We start from the raw sequence: 22,374 nt of genomic DNA on the forward strand, positions 1-22,374 counted from the left end.
ATGAATGGTCTCAGGATGCTTTACTGTTGGCATGACACAGGTCTGATGGTAGCGCTTACCCTTTCCTTCTCCGGACAACCGTTTTTCCAGATTCCCCAAACAATCTGAAAGGAAATTCATCAGAGAAAATTACTTTATCCCAGTCCTCTGCAGTCCAATCCTTGTAGCTTTTGCAGAATATCAGTCTGTCCCTGATGTTTTTCCTGGAGAGCAGTGGCTTCTTGACACCAGGCCATCCTCCAAAAGTCTTCGCCTCACTGTGCGTGCAGATGCACTCACACCTGCCTGCAGCCATTCCTGAGCAAGCTTTGCACTAGTGGTGTCCCGATTCCGCAGCTGAATCAACTTTAGGAGACGATTCTGGCGCTTAATGGACGTTCTTGGGCACCCTGAAGCCTTCTTCACAACTATTGAACCTCTCTCCTTGAAGTTCTTGATGATCCGGTAAATGGTTGATTTAGGTGCAATCTTACTAGCAGCAATATCCTTGCCTGTGAAGCCCTTTTTGTGCAAAGCAATGATGGCTGCGCATGTTTCCTTGCAGATAACTATGGTTAACAGAGGAAGAACAATGATTTCAAGCACCACCCTCCTTTTAAAGCTTCCAGTCTGTTATTATAAATTAATTTCAATTCATCTGATCACTCTTCATGACATTCTGGAGTATATACAAATTGACATCATAGGCAGCAGACTTCATGAAAAATATTATTTGTGTCATTCTCAAAACTCTTGGCCATGACTGTACATTAAAAGGAACTAGAATACATTGAAACCACATTGAAAATCCAGGTGGTACATCCATAGTATCAAAACAATACACATGAAATGGATGTATTTGTGCAAAAGCAGCCATCTGCTGCTCAATTTAGCATTTTTGTAACAACCCCTAATGAAAGCAAATATCTGTTTATTGTTATAGTTTAAATGTAGATTTGTGTATTCCTTCAATGGAAGTAGATAAACATTTTCTTACTTGAACAGCTTGTATTTGACCAAAAAAATAAAATGTTATTTACTTATTATTTTGCATGCAGTGAAAGTCTCAAACGGTGAATCAATTTAATACGTATCGTGTTCAGCATCAGGAATCTTAAGCGGACCATTAGGTTGCCAAACTCTATTAGTTGACCAAGAATCTCTTCTCAGAACAGCTAATACATTCACAAACTCAGCAATTTGCTGACTCTGTAACCTGAATGACATTGTTCAATGAGTCCAGAATATATTTTAGAAGAATTGTTTACTTATTCTTGCTTGTAGCTGCAAACATTCTTATAAAAGTATGATGTAAAATGAAACAAATGTAAAATGTATGAAGCTGCAAATATGGAGGCCTGCAGTAAAATGATATTTAAATTAGAAACATAATGCTCCTATATTTGCACAATTATGACATTGAAATGCATGAATCTGTGCATACAGAGGGCAGTCTCTGGGGGGAGGGGGTGATTTTATTGTGCAGGATAAACTATTTACATGAAATTAATGGGGATCAGGGAATTTATGGGGGTGTTGCGTTTAGTGTGGGATTGGAAGGAAGGTGTAGGGAAGAGCCTTTTTCTCCCAGCAAAAGAACTTACATAATACACATCCACAGGGGCAGAGGTGGAAGTAGCGAGCTGTGGGCCGTTGCATGTAGGCGGGGAGGAGGGAACCGGGGCCCCCGACCCTCTGTATCTGCCATGCAGCAGGCTGAATTGTCTCCATGGGCCCCGATGCACTGCACCTGCTGCACCAATGGTAATTCTGCCACTGAACAGGGGTTGTAGTGACCAGGCCTTGTCCTATACATTCATTGCACTTTGCATCTTCAAGGCGCACATTATATGATAAAGCACATTTCTAATTACCACATCCAAATGTACAATTGCTGGTTATAATGCACTTGTATTATAGTGCACTTTGCATCTTCTTGTACTTTTGGGGAAAAACACGTTTCCCACAAGGTATACTTTGACCAATGTATTCAAAACTATTAAACACACAAAAGTGTGACATGCAATAAAGACAGTCCAGATGTCCCCTCAGTATTATGATGAAATTAACACCAAAATGTGGCTCCCTCCACAGCAAAATAAAATAAAAAGATAGGACAAAAGCATGAGGTGGTCATAGAGTGACAGTGAAATGGACTGTGGTGGGGCTTTTACTCTTTCCACCCTCAGATGCATCTGCAATCAGGCACTACTAGACACATAGTCATTGTTTGTGGGAGTAGTTCTAAGAAACTGGAGGCAGTGGAACTACCTTTGGTGCAGCAGGTGCGGTGCGGGGAACTAGTGAGCTGTGGGCCCCAATTTCCTCCTCCCTGCCTCCCCTGCACCGGGGCCCATAACTCGCCAGTTCCGCCTCTGACTGGAAGGGTGCTTGTTGGTCAAATAAAGAAGCAGTGTAGTGTGGTGTAGTGCGACTCGTCAAGGCATCACAACACTGACCTAATATTTTGTTCTCCATTTGCACTATAAAGCATCTGCAGGTACATATCCAGGCAGCTGTACCTAGGTAATTTAAGGTTAACTTCTAAGTTCCTGATGCCCGCCCCTCACCTTCTCTGCCTCTAACACCCTGCCCCTGTGACTCGCTCAGCACTGTTGTTTTCAAAATATTTACATTCCTAGCAGATACACTGCATAATATTTAAAAATCCTATAATATAATGTTGAAAATAGCACAAATATGATCTGATCATTGATAATATTCCATGGGCTGCTATAGGATCCAGAAACTGTGATAACTTAAAAACAAATAACTCAGATTCTCATTTCTCCTGGTTGCGGTATCCGCATTCTCCCATTTTCCATTACATCCGCACCAGTGGGGGAGTAAATGGTGGTATGTCATACCGCCACTTCTCCTACTGCCTTCATTGTAACACTATTAAGTTACATTCACTTAAATTCCCATCACAATTTTCATACCGCCACTTCTAAATTTCCACTTCGACCACTGGGCCACACTCGGCTCACTCCTAGTACATGGACACTTTTCCCCAGTCAAAAGCACCAAGTATTTGCTGTTTTGTTATGATGGTTTGCTCTTAAGTTTCTATGTTGTATTTGACAACATTGTGTTAGCTTTCCTGCACCATTTGTTTTCATTAATAATAACATACAATGCTTCCCAGAAAATATACTTAAGACCACTTCTTGTTTTCATCCATCAGCTTTGATGAGAATACAGCAACACTCTAGGAACAGATCCCTTATCATCCAGTTCAAGTTACATAGTTATATATAGCTACACATTTTTGTAAAGGTAAATGTCCCTGTTTTCCAGTATTGATCAACTGCACAACGATATTTCTATTTTTTTCTGCATATTTTCCCTTATTATTCTCTTTGCAAGTTAAGATATTTACTGAAAGTGAGCATTTAAACGATAAAACATACACCATTATCACATCCAGTACCCAGGGCATGACTGGGATTGTAGTGCTCTAACATCCTCTCATACAGTATCGCAGGTTATCTGCCTGGATGCAACAAAATATCCCTGTTCATTTGTTTTTAATGTCGGCAACTATGTAATATGAATAATGATGTGAATTCTAGTACACCTTATAGTATTCCACTATATGGATGTACAAGGAGAAAAAGCAGAAGACTGAAAGACAAGAAATGGGATTTGAGATGGTGCCAGCAGACAGAGAAACACAGCGAGGACAGGAGCACTACAGAGGAAGTGTAGGAACTAAGGTGTGCTAGGTGTTCTATGACATTGCAATGCATCCTCAAACCCATAGAACTACTGGTAAATGCTCTCCGCCTAATCACTATGGTACAACTTACCATTTTGTCATGAAGAGGAGGGGACGATGGGTAGCTATACGAATACACTCCTGTGGGCACAGGTCGACGATCGCCTAAATAGTCATACTGACAAAAGAGATGAACAAGTTATATAATTGTACCTCTTTTCAGATATTAATGTAAACATATATATGACATATTCCACAATGCTGAAAGGAAGAGAAAAAAAGAAGAATATTCTATATGGAGGCACTGCAGAGTTCAATGTTATTCATAAAAATCATAACTTTATTGATTTATACTTAAAAATTGCCTATAATGATAATTACCTGAAAAACAGCAGAAATATTAAAATGTGTAAAAAAAAAAAAAAGATAAAAACAATATAAAATCTGATTTTTCCATTAAAAGTAAAATTTCCTGATTCTGGTCGTGCACCATCTACAGTTCAGTAATAGACAATATAGCCTAAAATTTATCAATATCTAAGGAATGAGTCTTAATCTATCTTTAGTGCGGAATAGTTCACCCTCCCTTTCTGCTTACATATTCTACAATGTTTCAAGGTCCAATGTATACAGATCATGTTCCATCTATACTGAAAGCTCTCTTAGCAGCTGATATCACTTTTTTTTACTTTTTTTAATGCAAAAAGATACGTCTCCTAGAGACCTATCGCCCGCTGCTTTAAACTCAGCATAGCATGTAAAGAGCGTGAACACAGCTTTACACTGCTAGGCTCGCCCTCTACTCCCCCGTTCCACCTCTCTAAGCGCAGGGAGGTACAAGCGGGAGATGCTTCTCAGTCGGAGTGCAAACTGAGAGGGTTCCTTGGCTTAAAGTGCTTTTTGCGCTGATCAATTGGACTTGCGTCCAACTCTACATGAGTTGTGTATTTAGTGGTGTTTGATGGGCTGCGTTCTTACAGCATATAGATTTTCACTAAAGATTTTTATAGACAGCAAACATTATATAAATGATAAAAAATTATCAGTTATTCCCCATAACATATTAAACATCATACTTTGATGACAAGCAGAGTTGTCATGCAAAATGTTTAAATAGCTTTTAAATCTAAACATTGTTTTAATTTCTGTAGAATAGTTAAGTGATTAAAATATATCAGCCTCTGTGACTAACACCTGCAAGACAGCAGCGGTCTTTGCAATAGCCACAATCCGAAAGAAAGGAGCTTTAACATTCCCTGCTTCATCATTGTGTTAAATTTCATACTTTGCAGATCACCTCTATTTTTAAACCAGTCCCCACCAGTTTTGCAGCATCCCAATAAATGTGTTTTCATATTTTAGTCACACTTGACTGTGAATTTACAATCAACAGCATTACTGACAGTTTAAACTAAATTAAGCAGTTGCATTAAAAAATATTACAACAGATTATAATATTTGCAACTTTTTTGTTTAAAACATAAACATATGGATACGAAAAATTCCTTATACTTATATGCAAGTATCAAATACATTCATGCATATAAACACACTCACCTTTGGAGAACTAATTGAACGTCGCATGGTATATGCAGCCTGGTCCCCAAAGCTCTCATCCCGAGACACAGTATCAAACCGTGCACTCGGGGAACGCACAGGAGAGTAGACCCTTGGACGAGTGCTGTAAGTCCCCTGACTTGGAGAGCGGGGTACTGATCGAGAACGAGGCTGCAGGGAGAGGCGGCGGAGAGATCCACAAGCAGCATCCGTTTCCTGGTAGTACAAAGCTGGACGAGGGCCCCACAATTCTGCAGGACGCCCATAAACACCAGGCTCCTTCCAGTCCCGTTGCTGATATGGTGCTCCATTGCGAAGAACCTGACGCTTATCATCCAAAGCCCATTGAGGTATACCTCTGTCGAAAGCTGACATGGAACAAATGCTGTCTGGTCGTGACCCTGCTGGGGTGTAATATTGATAACCATCGGGATATTGAGAAGGGTACTGAGGATAGTAATCAGGCATGCGGTGTGATCCTGGGAAAAATCTGTTGGGGCTGTGAAAAAACACAGATGTTGCATTTATCAGAACAAATCTAGCATTATAAATCATTGCTCTATCTACTAGAAGTTACAGAACTGATAACGAATCAACACTATTGTCATCACACACCCAAAGTTATCTTAGTTCGAAGCTAAGCTGCTTTGCTTTCTGTACTCATACACAAAGAAGTTCAATTACATTATTTTATTGAAACTTAAGGTATATCTACAGTTCTGGAGATAACTGTCCTGGTCTTACTACCTCATTTTTAATGCATTTATTCTTCTACTTTCGGATACAGATTGTTTCTACCAATGTCTATTTTTCTCTGTCACATTTCCCCACCTTTGCATTTCTTCAGTAGGGGCTGCTGCCCTGCGTAGATTGACCCACTGCTGCAATTGTGACATGGAGTTCTGTCTCTGTGCCACTTTCTCCGGATGGGTGCGTGGAGGGATTCCCCTTCGCTGCCCATTACCCTCTGGAAAGGCTGTACTGGCTGGCCGACCTGGGGAAGGCATGAATCCCCATCCATTGGGCTGTGGAGGCCGTTCCCCCTCGGGTAAGTGTCTGGGTGGCTCCAGGTCAGCAAGTCTGTCAGAAGGAGCCCCTGTCCCATTAACTTTAGTCAGTGGGTCCTTTCTGCACTCCGATCTCCTCTCCAACTTTTCAGAACCTCTCCCGTCCCCCTCACCGCGGCTTCGCGTCTCTGGATCACGGTCTCTCACAGGGGGTATATTTTCACTGTCCTGCCTTTCTAGTCTGCAAATCATAAGTGGTGGTGAAATCAGTTGTGTAGTAATCAAGCTTTAAAAGGATAATTTATCCGTATCACAGCAAATGTCTTTTACTATTTTACAGAACTGAACATATCTGTTTACAGAGAAAGTCTGTCTACATAGGAAGTAATTTAATGTCACCATTCCCTCCCTACTGGATGCTGCCATGACAGAGAGACGTGTCATAATTCAGTAGTGTACACTAATTTATGTTATCATCATATCATGTTATCATACTTCTATTCAAATGGCAGGTAACCAATGTATCACAGTTTACATGTTTGGATAAGATTTTTAATATTGCAACAAACAACATAGTCAGCAATTTTACAATAAATAAAAGAAACAAAATGTGGACAACAAATTCAGAGTTTAGAATTCAACAGGGAAGAGTTTCTTGTCCTTAACAGCTTACACTTATTTGGTAGGTGAATACAGAACAGATAGGTAAATATGTGTTTCATCTTCACAGCTGTCATCACATGACTACCGAGCAGCTCTGTGACTGACTGGCTCTAACTCATTAGGTGACATTCTCCTTTATTGAAGCAGTAATAAATGCTTCCATGAGTAAGACAATAACAGCCGTACAGATTAACATATAGGTAAAATTTGCTATTTAAAAAAAGCAAGCAAAAAAAGTTGTATGTGGAATTGCTGCTGAAAGACACCCTTTTGTGTACTTACATTGGAAATGAAAGTCCCTTTTACAGTTGTGGTCTTTTTGAGAGTTATTAGATCTGGAGTTGCAGCACATTTACAGTTCGTGTTAATAATTTAAACTTGTAGAAGAATTCACAAAGCACAATTTATACAGTTCACGCATCACCACTAAGCACAGCCTACTACTGTAATTATCACTCTCCCCTCATTAATTACATTGTTAAGCAAATTTACTACTCAAAGAAGTCCTATAACCCATAGAGCCTAGGTTCCCAAAGTGTGCACTGCGGCTCCCAGGGTTGCCGCGGGACTGTCACAGGGGTGCCGTGGCCAGGAGGAGGAAAAAAAAACAACAACAAAAAAAACTTATCAATCCGGCGGCGCCCGAGACCTAGCTGGGTCCCAGGCACCGCCGAGTTGGCAAGACAGAAGAAATAGAAGGTCAAGTATGGCAAGTAAAGAAACAGAGGGGAATGGTGATAGGAAACAGCAATGGAGGGGCAAAAGAATGAAGTAGTGGGCAGAGCGAGGATGAAAAGGGGGCAGAGTGTGTGCAGATGAAGGAGGGGCAGAGTGTGTGGAGATGAAGGAGGGCACAGAGTGTGTGGAGATGAAGGAGGGCACAGTGTGAGTTAGCTGTAAATTATTCTTTGACAGAAATATGTAAAAATATTCTTTTCCCTTGGATTTATGTGTATTATTTTTGCATACAACTAAATAAGTATTTCGGTCCTGACCTAAATACTTATTACGTTTTTTTGCCCCAACTACTTATAAAACGGGACTGCTCAGTAATTATTTTGGAGGGGTGCCTTGAAAAAATTATGGAGACTCTAAGGGTGCCGCGAACTGCAAAAGTTTGGGAACCACTGCCATAGAGGCTGACTTTACTTGAAAAATATAAAAATACCCCTTTTTCTTTTAAAAGACAATTACACCTTTAGTAGAGCTAAACTTCCTAGCTTCCAAGGATTTCCCGCGCCCCTGGATGCTGGTCTGCCTGCGGCTCGCAATGCTCGAGAAGAGGCTCTGGAATCCATACTTGCAGCAGGAATGACCCATGCTGCCACATATAAGTTGCAAGAATGTCCAGGTGAGGAGGTCTCTAGATTGGACACCATAGGGGACACAGATTGGTATTATAAATTTGAGGTATATGAGGCAGAGACATGTAGGGGGCTGTAAGGTTCTAGATAAGAAAGTGTAGGGGATATTAGGCTTTAGGGTAAATTATGTAGAGTAGCCATGATGGTGTCTGGCCACTTCACTGGAATTCCAGTGGTATTTACAAACATTATCAGGTCATTGCAGTCGTTTGTGAGCCATACATGCAGCAATATCGGGCCAATTGCCCAATACTGTCTGTGATATCACAACATACATTGCTAACAAGATAGATTAACAAACACAATTTGGGGATCTTGCTTGTTTTTTTGTTGATTGCCTTTCTGACAATTCAAGCTTTTAGCATCTATTCATTCATTCACAGCTGCCCACACACAGAAAGAAACTAACCAACAATTGTACTGTGTACATGCTCATTATAACGGATCATATTCCTTTATGATTTTGTATTATGGACAATTTGGTCAAACCATGACCCCATCTTTTGACAAAGCAGTACAGGTAAACATTATCTGCATTGCTATCTGACAGTTCATTCTGCTAGTTTGGATGTTTCCACCTTATTCATCTAGTATGTTTGATCATATGTCTCTTCCTCAAATAAAACAAAAAACTTCCTTTGGGAAGACCCTAAAGCGGGGCACACACTTTAAGATTCAGTCAGTTGATAATCCAATATGGTCACACGAGTTTGGCTGAATACCATAGAATCACATGCAGTCATTCTGGGGCAATCTGATCTAAATGAACAAAACTGGTTGGCACTATAGCTTTAATAAGCATAAATTATATATAAAAACTGGTAAAGTGCAAAATAAGAATAAAAGTTTTGCTAACACCAGCAATTTAGATGTATTTATCCTTTCTGCTCATGAAATATTCAGTTTAGCTCAATTTTTTTAAATCATTAGTAATCTAAGGGGGATAAATAGTGAAATAAATTGATTGCAAATTAGGAGGTATTTTATGCCCCAATATTTGAAGCAGAGGATTTATTTGCTCAATATTTTAGCATCTGATGTTCAGAAATGGCTATTCTAAGCCATCATTGAGGAGACTGGACAATCCAGTCAGCTATGTGGCAGTCATATGTATAGCAAAAAAACTCCAGGGGGTAAATGTATCAATATGCGGGTTCTTCAACACCCGCGTGTTCAGCCTCTTCCGCGATTAAATTTCAAGCGGCGCTGCATTGTAAAGGGAAGTTAACCCTTTACAATGCAGCGCCGCTTGAAATTTAATCGCGGAAGAGGCTGAACACGCGGGTGTTGAAGAACCCGCATATTGATACATTTACCCCCAGATCTGATAGTTTGGAGATTGAACAACCAGATCACATTGGTTTGCCAGAGTTAATGTTAGTTATTTTCCACCTACGAAAAATGTTCAGTGGAAATGTATCCTTCATTCATGCAAAGTACATGAAATAGCTCCAGATAGTGTGAGCTGAATCACAGCCATCAACTGTTATTATCACAAAGTACAATTCTATAAAATCTTACTGAGAAGGCCTAGAGCAGAGAACTGTACAGCTTCAGAAGAGTCTAAACTAGTTCAAAAGGTTTATAACTTAATTCACTTAATAACACTCAGTGTTAGCCAGCATGTGATGGCAGAGGCATTATTGATCAGAAACTGACCTAGGAGTAGGAGGGTTCTGGACATGTGATGCCTCTCCCATTACTCGCACCCAAGACTCCTGCTCTTCTCTGCTCTCTGCACTAAAGTAATAAGTGCGGATGCCAGCGTGCTCTGCCTGTCGAGACATTTGGGCTTCGTTATGGAAAGCTTCATCCCCCACCCAGCACACTGTTACCTGTTGGGACAAGAGAGGTGGCCAGGAGTCAGGGCACACAGTAATGAATACAAAACAACAGATCAACATGCAAATAAATACAGGTATAGTTAAATATTCCCAAGTTCACCCATGTGTGTGTTTTAGACTATCACACTAAATTTATTTTTATGTTCTTGTGTATACTATGTTGCTTTATTAATATATGTGACCATGGTGTAGTTTTTATGTATGTGACAAAGTAAACCTCTCATTGCACAAATGTGCTGAAATTTAAAGGAATCTATATCTCTATAAACAATAATAGCAGTATAGTAAAAAATAACAAAACAATACTTTAAGAGTCAACAAAGTAGTTGATGTTTATGCATTTTGTTCCTTGTTCTGTTAAACATTCACCAAATACTTATTTATGCCATTGGGTATTTGAATGTAGTTCCCCATGCATGAATTCCCAGTGGATTGTGCGGAAAGTTACATTCTCCAGGAACCATCGTAATGGCAATTTAAGTCATTAGCCATCCTCAAGCAAAGGGCACACTCTGACTGGCTGCATGCAAGTTTCTGTGTGTCAAACCAATGTTCGTGCAGCATGCAAGCTTGGCCTCTGCCAGGCAGTGGGTGGGTAATGTAAGCATGCAGCAGGTACAGCAGGACTTACTACCTAGCACAGCGACTCTGCAGGGGGCAGGCTCTTGGCAGGGGTACGTTCCATGGGATCCTCTCACCAGCACAGGAGGGAAGACAGAACAGGTGAGAGAGGCAGCATACACTCAGGGGCTTAAATCACTCAAAGCAGAAGCCCCCATATGTAGCTCAAATGAATTGCACGATTTATATGACTTGTTGGCACAGAAAATAAAAATGGATATCTTAAGAGCAAAATATACTAAGGACAGCGTCATGTTTAAAGATTCCCACAAATGCCAAATGCACATCTTTTAAGCCTAATGCTTTTTGATACACGGCTGGTTTATAAATCAAATAGGCCAAAAATAGATTACGTATATACAAATAAATAATGAATATTTTTCATAAAGAAGCCAACAAACTTTATGAGTATAATAAAGTTTGTGTATAGAGCATGCCTTATTTGCATACTAAGATCATGTAACCATAGCATGGACAGAACAGACTCCTGTATAATTTAGTATTGCTTAGCAATGTTTTTTCTTTAAACGTGTCACTGTCATCAGCAAATGTTTGTCCTAAGAAAGAACAGTCCTATAACACGGAATCATAAGTATTGGATGATATCAGATCAGATGCCAGCTCATTTCTTCTTGTAATCCTGAGAAAGTCACCCCTATTTTACAGTATGAACCACTTTTGGGAGACTCGCTGGCACAACAAAATGTAGTTGTGTGAACATTTTATCACTGTACAGAAAGAAAATAACAGTTGTAAAATGCTATGAGGCAGCGTCAGAGAAGTATGTACACATCTACAGGTAATACCTGTGCTATATTGACTCTGCTCCTGAATTCCACTAACCTTAAAGGTGTATTTACGACTGATGTTATCCGATGGCTGAACAGGGGCGATGCGAAAACTCAGCAGGGGAATGCTTCCCAAAATCCCCTCTTCTTTTTCATCTGAATTAGAAAAGGAAGAGAAATGTGAAAGAAAGGGTCTAGAGGGGAGAAATAAAATAATGAGTGCAATGAATTAAGTGAAGAAGACAGCAGGGTGTAAATAGAACATGCATAAAGAAAAAGTGGAGACCGAGCCACAGATACTGAATTAAATGGAGACAAGAAGACAGAAACACACTTGATGCAGAATTATACAATAGGGAAAGGGATAGAGCTACTACAAAGTGTTATACTGTACAGACACAGAGAGTGGGAGGCTGACATATGTCACGACAAACTAGTGGTTAGACACCTGACATAACTCTTTCACTGCCACAGTATTCTCCAAGAACCCGTGCTGCTTTCATGGATTCTACCAAAATAAATATTTCCCCCACAGAGTTAATCCCAGTACTTTCACGCTACCTGAGAGAAGAATGTGTGGGAGGCTTTTGTACATTCACAAGAACACATAAAACAATAGGAACCTGCTAAATTATTCAAACTCCACCTGCTCCATGTCTGAGCGTAGGGGAACGGGGACCAATCAACAGATGGGAACAGAGGTCCTCAGACCATCTGTTCTGGCAGTGAATTGGTTTTACGCTTTAATAAAAAAAATAGCCCAATTGGACTGGTGCTGGAACTGAGCTATGTACCTTTGTAGTAGAAGAGGCAACGATCAACAAGGACAAACCAGCGCTTGTTCCACTGCTTTACTCCAGAACTGGCCTGCGGACAACAGAGAAGAGGACAATAAAAGGAAAAGAAAAGGCACAAGAGGCATATACTTAAAAGATAAAACCTCAAGCGCTTTTGGTGTTCTTACATATCAAATAAATAAAATAAAACTTAAACTCAATGGAGTTCAGATTCTTCTTTGTTGAAGATCACTCCTCCTGTCGATAATCATGTGAAAAAAACAAACATCAAGAAAACATAGCGTGATACTGTTTCAATAAAAAATATCCAAACAATGCATGTATATTGATATATATGTGCTAAATCTTCTGGGGTCTGGATATAAAGGCCTGTGGACTGAGATGGTGATAAAAGAATTGACTACCAGAATATTATTTGGATAGGAGACAATGATGCAAATGTCCTAGGACTTGCAATGATTTGTACCCTGCGCAACATCTAGAATAATCTGGTAGGAATCCACCTGATTTTTGTACCCAGGAAGTCCATTTTATCTATGTTTTTATGTTTTAATAGCTCTGCTTCTATTCTTTGCTGTATAAATTAAAGATATACTTTTTTATTGGAACACTTTTTGGATGTTTTATCACGTTACAATTGGAGAATACCATCTATAAGAAAAGAATACTAAAAGAATATGTGTACAACGTCTATCACATCTCGAAATATTTGGTGAGTACAATCACAAGAGGGGTGGGAAAATCCAGAGACAGCACCTCATGTTTCATTATATATGTTGAAAGCGCATATTAATTTTGTTGTTGTAAGTGCACTGCCTGAAGGGGTCTGAGTGGGAAGTGACCCCAGAAGATTTATCACATATATATCAATATACATGCATTGTTTGGATATTTTTTATTGAAACAGTATCACGCTATGTTTTCTTGATGTTTGTTTTTTTCACATGATTATCCACATGAGGAGTGATCTTCAACAAAGAAGAATCTGAACTCCCTTGAATTTAAGTATTGTTTTATTTATTTGATATGTAAGAACACCAAAAGCGCTTGAGGTTTTATCACTATTTGTTGCATTTTATTATTTGGGAAGTGTATATCCTCATTTAGAACAGTGAAGCTGCATTTGGGAGTAGCGCAGATAGACATTCAGCTTCTTATCACATATACTTAAAAGAGATACAGTGGGAACAAGAGAAACCAAACTAAGACAAAGGGCTAGATTTACTAAGCTGCGCTTTTGAAAAAGTGGGGATGTTGCCTATAGCAACCAATCAGATTCTAGCTTTCATTTATTTAGTACTTTCTACAAAATGAAAGCTAGAATCTGATTGGTTGCTATAGGCAACATCTCCACTTTTTCAAACCCGCAGCTTAGTAAATCTAGCCCAAAGTGTAGAAAGAGAAGATGGCATGGCACATTGCACCTCACAGACACACAAGTCAGGGTAAAAAGATGGACAGTGATAGAAATAAGGACACAACTAAATGTAACAATTAAAGTGGCTTCATACAGGAGTAATTTGAAATGAACTAAATACTGTACTAAGGAAATAAAAAGTTCTAAACAAATACTATTGCATGAAAAAGGACACAGTTCATATATCTGCTAACAACGGCTGTAAGGTGGAAGTTGTAAGTTGGAACAACTGATGGAATTAACAGTGTTGTTGTGTAATGCACTTACTAGTCTTTTCTATCTAATCTTTATTTATATATTTTTTTTATACATCTGTCACTCACCTGTTTGTACAACCAGCCTGTTTTAGTGACCTCTGCATTTGGATTCCTCTTCATGGAATTGGAACGTTTCCCAAACGCAATTCCTTTCTTGGACGGTCGGGACGGCTTTGAGAAACAAAGGATAGGCTGTGTCATTCCTCCTGGTGACCCAATACTGTGAAAACACCAGTGCCTCTGCCCTATACGCTCTGGTATTTGCTTCTTAGCATAAAAAGGACCACCAGTGTTACAAGATAACAATATTATGGTGTACAACACAACACAAAGCGGGAATTCAATTAGCCACGGAGTGCCTCCAGAACGTTCATGAAAGCATTCTGCGTTGATATAACATTGCGGATTTCTCTGCACACCCCAAAGAGTTGCGAGGAAAAATCTGCGATGCTGAGGTACCGTAGTACCTGAAAATGTGCGCATCTAATGGGATTGATCAGCTGACTCCCTACAATGCTGCCACTGCAAAAATGCTATCACTTCCTGTGTTACAAGGTACATGCTAAAATGTTAAATGCTATATATACACATCATCATGTGCCATTAAAAAAGAATTGGTTTAAAACCCATAATTCATTTATGTCGGCATAGCAAGTCCGCTGACAATCTTGTCATCTACTTTGTCTCAATGGTAAAAGAATAACGAAATAACAAAAATATGAATTAACCACTCACAGTGACACCTGCAGTTTTTAGATTCAATCTAAATTGAATATAAATAAATCTAAAAATAATACATTCATATTCACAAACATGGATACATTTATAATAAGTATCCTATAATTATTATAAATGTATCCATGTTATAACTATAATTATCCTATAATTTAATTGTAGTTAAGTTAAAACATGTTATTTCTAACATGCTGGAGACCAAGGGGTATGTTTACTAAATTGTGGGTTTGAAAAAGTGCAGATGTTGCCTATAGCAACCATTCAGATTCTAGTTATCATTTATTTAGCATATTCTACAAAATGACAGCTAGAATCTGATTGGTTGCTATAGGCAACATCTCCACTTTTTCAAACCCGCAGTTTAGTAAATATACCCCTAAATGTGTATACAGATTCGTTTTGGACTGATACGTGTCACCAACACAGCAAGGTTGTGCCACAATAGCTTTCGATTTTTGTACTACAGAATATATTATATTAAATGGCAGCCTCTACAGCAGCAACTATTTTAAAAGCAGCTTTTCTGAACTTATTTAACATAAAACAAGTCAGTCTTCTCTCAAAGTAAGTCCACTGATATGAGAATGGAGCTATGTATGATCTATAGAAGCAAAGCTCACCCTTATGTTAGAACCATCAGGTAGGGCGTCTGATACCATGGTGAATGTGGAGTTCTCGTTGGCTAGATTAGTGGAGCGCTTTCCACCTGCCTCTGCGTTCATCTCAGACCTGGGCAATAAAGGTCGGATCACAGGAGAATACAACATAGCTGTAATCCTATAGTAAGTACTCTACTAGGGAATGGAATCTCACACTTACCCCGGTTGTCCACTTTCCCTCGGGATCAGTCCACTCACTGGGTGCAAAATGGTGGTAAGATGCTCATTGTGGCTAGAAAAACAAAAATATTGGACAAGATAACTAAGCTATATATCTTTACATGTTAGGTGTAGTGTATAGAACATTCACTGTTACAATCGCTGTATATGTGCACCAGAATATTTATCCTGTCAATATAACACTTAACTCACAAACATCTCTATATCAAGTATTGGTGGTATAAGTAAGGGGACAGTTGGCTATTAAAAAATGGATGTCCCTTTTATCTGTCATCTCCTGTGTGTCCAGGATAGGTCAAAAATATCTTATTGTCAAATTGTATTTTTTAAACTTCTAACATTAACATACCTCCCAACAATTCCAACTCCCTAATCAGGACATGAAAACACACTTATGAGGAAGGGGTGAGACTATGCCATAATGGGTGTGGCCACACCCCAAGGGCGTGTCTAACGCTTCTGAGATGTGCTTGGCCATCATCAGCCATTAGCAAAACACCCTTGAATTGCTGCTTGCACCAGAGGCACCTGCCCCTCGCTTACCACCGTGAGCGGGGACAGACACACTACACTGTACCTCCCAACTTCCATGAGTCTGGACAAATGTGCCCATTAGAGGGGACTGGAAGAATGCTTTAATAGTACAGCCTGTGCAAAAGCCTAACTGTAATGTAAATATATTAACACAAATACCATTGCCTCCATTTCTGTGTCACAAATGTCATAGCTGTTAGTATGGACAGAAGTTTGTGTGATATTAAGCTCATGTGATCATAGCTGTTAGTATAGACAGAAGTTTGTGTGATATTAAGCTCATGTGATCATAGCTGTTAGTATGGACAGAAGTTTGTGTGATATTAAGCTCATGTGATCATAGCTGTTAGTATGGACAGAAGTTTGTGTGATATTAAGCTCATGTGATCATAGCTGTTAGTATGGACAGAAATTTGTGTGATATTAAGCTCATGTGATCATTTAGAGCCAATGAACTCAGTCAACTTGATGCTGTCACAGGAGAACACTGGTCATGTTCCTACCAGTACATGCGCTGTTCACATGCTCATTAATACTCCTGAATATTCCCAACTTCATGCTAATGTAAAAAGGTGAGCACAAAAGTAGCTGTACAACAGTACAAACAAAGTAAATATGTTGTCTGTTCAATGTGCAATTATGTGTGAATGACATCTCACTTTAATTCATCCTTATGTATTGATATTTTGTGTTTTTAATAATTTAACCTTAATGCAAAACTATTATTCCAGACTTACAACTGATAGCCATATTTAGTAAGTATACTTTTGTTATAAAAAAATAAATAAATACCTTGTCCATTACTCAATTATACCTCAATAACGACACCCTCCTTCATCAGTCATAGATTTGGTCAACATTTTATAGAAATGCAATGAAATAATAATGTGTCTTATGTATGAATGTCCTGAGTAGATTACGTTAGAAAGGCAGTAGCGTTGTGACCAGAAAATACCATAAATATACCATATTTCTGAATGATACCAACTTCTATTTCGTATATACATTGTTTGGAAAATGTATCTTGCAACATAAAACATGTAACGAGAGATAAACACTAAATTTACATAATAGCTGGTTTGGTAAAGTGCACAAATAATACATTTAATTAGATACAGTCATAATATAAGCTCTTAATGTGATGCTAATGCAAAGGTATAATTATTTATTTACATAAGATTTTAGAAATTGACACACCTCTGTAGTATGCAGAGAAATAATATATGTAAAGCTATATATTACCATCTATTTCCATCCAAATACCATAATAATAACTTTTTCTTGTATTTTTAAAGTCACTGGACAGAATTGTGTTGACTCTCAGTGGTATTATTTTGCAATGCACTTCATTTCTAACCTCTAAATTAAGTGCTTACGTTTGCATTTTTTTCATTTGACGGATTGCATACACATAATTTATGCAAGTTAATTACAAGTCTAAGCAGTAGGAATGTCACAAACAAAAATAGCATCAGGGCTCAATCCAAGCATTCTTGTGTTTACCCTGTGCATGAACAAAACTGTGCATGGTGACAATAAACAGACATCAACATATATAACACTCTTATCTAACTTTATGGCTGTCCTAATTATAAGTCAAATACCTGCTCCCTAAATTATTTAATTCTGTGTCCATTGTGTAATTGTTTGTAAATTGCTCAGTGCTATGAAAAGCAATATATTAGCATTGTTACTAATATATTATTGTTACTCCAATTATAGGGGTGGTGTTAGAGAACAAAACAGCCGGACATACATATTGCATCACAGAAAAGATTAAAATGTTGATGTCTAACATGTCATCGCCCTTCTGGTTCACGAAGAAGGAAGGTTCCTGCAGTGAGCAGTTAACTAAATATATATGACAATAAGCAAGGTTCATTCACTCAGAATTTTCCACCAGCATTTATCTTCACTTCTTTCCTGTCGTGCTTTGTTACTAATCCCTGTGTGGCTTCCACCTGACAACTGGGAATAGAAGGTGACAGGAGACACCTGGCTGCGATGGGCATCACATTAGCGGATCTCATCATTAGTCATAATGAGAAGACTCTTTATAAAATAAAAACAACATGGAAGAAAATACCTTCAAAAATAATGTATGACATATCCTAGAAGCCACGGTGCATTTCCTTAAAGGAATGGGACCTTATTCTGTAAAACTATAAAGCAGTGAGTTCAGCTGCTTCTGAAGCATTAAGTACTGCAATGCAGCATTGCCTTCTTCACCTTGTCTTCTGGGGTGCTAAATCATAAAACATACCCATGCCTCTGATTCAACTCATATTGCCAAGTCTGTTGGTAGAGCTCCAGCATATAAGGGGGTTAAATAGAAGTAGGTACGTACCTGTCCCTACCGCCAACACGAAACTTAAGCATGTTCTAGCAAACCTTAGAGGTGATGTGGGAGGCAGCTGATGTGGGGGAGGCACATGCCTGTGTCTAGGGCACAAAAGGATACAGCAAGGGATAAATGGGAGGAAAGCAGGCCACTTTGTGTAAGCAATAAAGCTTATTTTACCTCTCAGCTTCTATCTACTTAACAGTCAATTTTAAGAATCACGGGACATATCAGCTTACTCAACCATGCTCGCTGCGAGAGGACTGTAGCAGAGGCCTTACATTCATGATGCTGGTCACTGAAGTGGGATATTGCAGACTACAGTGGGAAACTGCTAAAGCGTATGCCTTTATTCTAGTACTGCAGTTGTAGAATTTGCCATGAATACATGACATTGCCTTAATTTCATTAAAATGATTGATGAAGCCAATGCAAAAATGATATCGAGCAGGAGTTATGGAAAGTGATAGCAAGCTCCACATTTACTTTTTTAGCACAGGTAAATAGCTCAACTAAAAGACTTCTGTAAAAAAAAAATATGCACAATATATATCTACCAAGTTGCTGTATACATTGTTTTATGATAATGCCTTGGAAAGCATTTGTGTTTCTGTTTATTATGTGATTGGGGAGCCTATGACATGAACCTATGTCAGTGTCTTGGCCAAAGTCACAAGAAGGTGACAATGAGGTCCGGACTGCCTTTATTTTTACATGACAAATATTTTAATTACTTTTTAAATGTAATTGTTTAGGTATCTACTTTTAGGGCCACTGTGCATTATTTGGACTTAGATGGATTACGGGACCAAGATCACATACAGGTATGGTGGCACAGTGGTTAGCATCACTGCTTCACTGTGCTGGGGCCAATCCTACCAGGGCACTATCTCTGTGGTGTTTGTATGTTTTCGCCATGCTTACATGAGTTTCCTCGAAGTGCCCCGGATTCCTGGTGGGCAGGTTAATATTACATGTGTATGTTTAGGTGGGAGAGAATTTACACTGTAAGCTCTACTTGGACAAGGACCGTTGTGAGAGATTATTCATTGCAAAGTGCTACATAATATGTTGGTGCTATATAAAGAATAATAAATAATACATAATTAAGAGGTATATTAAATTCCACTTCTCTGATAAACTAAGGCTAATTATCAGCACTGACTGCAAAATTGTGCAAGTACATAAGTGTAGATCTATAGCTCACCAGCAGGGGGGAGATTTCCCTCACATTTCCAGTCTCCTGTGACCTTAATCCTTTCATTACAGGGTTTTGCTGTGATGGCCTCAACTAGCCCATCCCGCCTTAACCTAAAATCACTTGCTAAAAGCAAGACAATCCCCTACCTTAAACAACTATAGCATCATTTATCAAGGATCAATCTCCTTGCTATAAATAGTACCTATTACGAAATGTGTACAACATTAGTTCTGCTCCATGCTGAAGATTAATGTGACTATAGTCAATGAGTCAAGTGATAGCAAAAAGTGTATATATCACTAATACTACTTCCTAACATTTCTACATCAATCGATATTGAACATCCATTATAGAAGAGCTAACAATCTAGTATAATGGTGGCATTCATGCATAAACAGCAAATAAATATTAGTGGAAAAGGTATATTTATGGAGACATATATGCGTTATTCTTATTATGTCACTTATGAGCCAGTCTGGAAAACGTTATATTTAGGCAAATGTCTGCTACTGTGGGGTTTTATTTTGAGGTCAAATGTGCAAAATAGACCCCGTCCTCCAATTAGAGGTTAAACATAGGGCAAGTGTTATTTTAGAAGACATATAGAAGAAATGCATAATATAAAATAATTATTTTTCCTGAATTGAAAAAAACACATAGTAGATTAGAGCTAATGTATCTGCACAAGGAAGAATAGGTCAATTTTGATAGCAGCCAATTAACCTACTAGTATGTTTTTGGAGTATGAGAGGAAACCGGAGCACCCAGAGGAAACCCACGCAAACACTGGGAGAACATACAAACTCCACACAGATAAAGCCATGGTCGGGAATTGAACTCATGACCCTAGTGCTGTGAGGCAGAAGTGCTAACCACTAGGCCACTGTGCTGCCCCTAACCTTCAAAAGAGCTGCAAATTAGCATTACTATCAGTAATAAAAAAAAAAAAGTTAAAATAGTGCATTTAATAAAAAAAAAGAGAGACCTATCTGTAATAACATACCAGCAGGCATTTTAAACGAGTATTAAATGCTAGAAGAAACATGTCTGACAATCAAACAGGAAGTAGCTGGGGCTGCAGGTGAAGGCTCTGAGGGCCGCCTGTGGCCAAATAAAGAGACACCTATCTGTAATAACATACCAGCAGGCATTTTAAACAAGTATTAAATGCTAGAACAAACAAGTCTGACAATAAAGCAGGAAGAAGCTGAGGGCCGCAGTAGAAGGCTCAGAAAGCCGCGTGCGGCCCTAGGGCTACCTGTTGCCCACCTCTGGGTTACACTATATTAACTTGTACACAGCAGCAACTGAGAGAGAGAGGAAAACTGCAACAAACACGTGTTATGAGCTTTCCAAACAAAAGATTCACCTTAAGGCATAATCACAGTCTACAAAAGAGAGGCTCACACTCTGCACTAAACCATAAATTCACTGTGTAAAGACAATTTTTTTTTCCTACTTATCAACTAACTAATATCAATGCTCAAGAGAGACACACATGGGCAGATTGTTCCATTCGGCAAAAACAACAGGATCAATATCCAATGAACATGAGTCACGTAGGATAAATTGCAGCATAACTGGAGTCTGTGAGTGTGGTCATCTTCCAAAAGTATATACCAACTTGCCCAATAATCATCCAATTGGTTTTGATAGTAATATCCATTAGGCATTGCAGTCATTTATGGGAGACAAGTTGCGATATCTGTCTGACTGCCCAATATCATTGCTGATATTCTAGTGCCCAGCAATAAATCCATTCAAATCTCAATAATCCCATATATTCATCACTGTTTATCTATGTTTACTTATTTAAAAATCAACAACAGGCAACAGCTGTGTCACTTTTGCTAGTAAGAGTTAAAGGAAACTATGAGATACATTTGTAACAAAAATTCTGAAACATTGTATGACATTGTTTACACAGGACTGTATTAAAAAAATGCACAATGCAGTTGTATAATTTCTTCACAAACATTTAGGGGGGTATTCATCGAGTTTTGTTTTTAGACCGCATTATCATTTTAAAGCTGTTTTTACATGATCTTGTTAAAACTCCCCTTCACTCCCCTAAAAACTCGCAAACACAATGGTTAATGCACGGGGGCAACGTTACCTCTTTTTCAATTGAATTGCACGAGTTTTCGCGCTGCAGTAACTAAAAACAGTCGCTAATGCAGTTAAAAACCCGCGGGAGATTTATTTAGTTTTTACGCTGCAGGGAAAAAAAAAAACTTGCGGACAATTGAATACCCCCCTTACACTACCCCCCTTCAGTGGCGGATCCAGGGGGGGGGGGCGTTCGGGGCAATCGTCCCCCCCCCCCCCCCCCCTAGCAGGGGCTTGCTGCCGACAGCTGCACACTGTGCAGGTCCGCTCGGCAGAGACAGTGTGCTGCCCGGCTGCTCTGATTGTGTTTAAAACACAATCAGAGCAGCCGGGCAGCACATTATCACTGCCGAGCGGACCTGCACATAGTGTGCAGCCGCCGGCAGCCTTAGAAGTCAGAAAGGGGGCGGGGCCTAAATCCCCTCCCACCCCCCCTAAAATCGCCCCGGGTAGAAAAAATTTCTAGATCCGCCGCCCCTGCCCCCCTTATACACCCACACTAGAGTGGGGTGGGCACGTGGCTGCTCTTCCACTTAATTCAGATGTAGGAATGCGCTCTAATACTTTCAATTACTGCTACAGATGTGGCTAGCTCCCCTT

General features: G+C 39.2%; 1 protein-coding gene across 18 annotated transcripts in view; it reads right to left on the bottom strand.

Annotated features, from left to right (window-relative positions):
* The window catches only part of PLEKHA6 (pleckstrin homology domain containing A6), a 132,805-nt gene that overhangs the window by 30,447 nt on the left and 79,984 nt on the right, over positions 1-22,374 (bottom strand). For 11 of the 18 annotated variants that reach the window (XM_075196078.1, XM_075196075.1, XM_075196080.1 and 8 more), the window contains exons 1-10: positions 18,471-18,517; positions 15,570-15,641; positions 15,371-15,479; positions 14,082-14,186; positions 12,339-12,411; positions 11,600-11,700; positions 9,951-10,126; positions 6,089-6,505; positions 5,258-5,756; positions 3,792-3,878 (exon numbers count right to left, since the gene is read on the bottom strand). In XM_075196078.1, coding sequence (XP_075052179.1) covers positions 3,792-3,878; positions 5,258-5,756; positions 6,089-6,505; positions 9,951-10,126; positions 11,600-11,700; positions 12,339-12,411; positions 14,082-14,186; positions 15,371-15,479; positions 15,570-15,641; positions 18,471-18,502 — 1,671 coding nt within the window. In that variant the 5' untranslated portion in view covers positions 18,503-18,517. Of the gene's footprint in view, positions 1-3,791; positions 3,879-5,257; positions 5,757-6,088; positions 6,506-9,950; positions 10,127-11,599; positions 11,701-12,338; positions 12,412-14,081; positions 14,187-15,370; positions 15,480-15,569; positions 15,642-18,470; positions 18,518-22,374 lie in introns of those variants that run through there. The other 7 variants (XM_075196073.1, XM_075196066.1, XM_075196074.1 and 4 more) reach the window with 3 other exon arrangements.

The sequence above is a fragment of the Mixophyes fleayi genome, chromosome 2 (assembly GCF_038048845.1).
Source record: "Mixophyes fleayi isolate aMixFle1 chromosome 2, aMixFle1.hap1, whole genome shotgun sequence".
NCBI lineage: Eukaryota > Metazoa > Chordata > Amphibia > Anura > Limnodynastidae > Mixophyes > Mixophyes fleayi.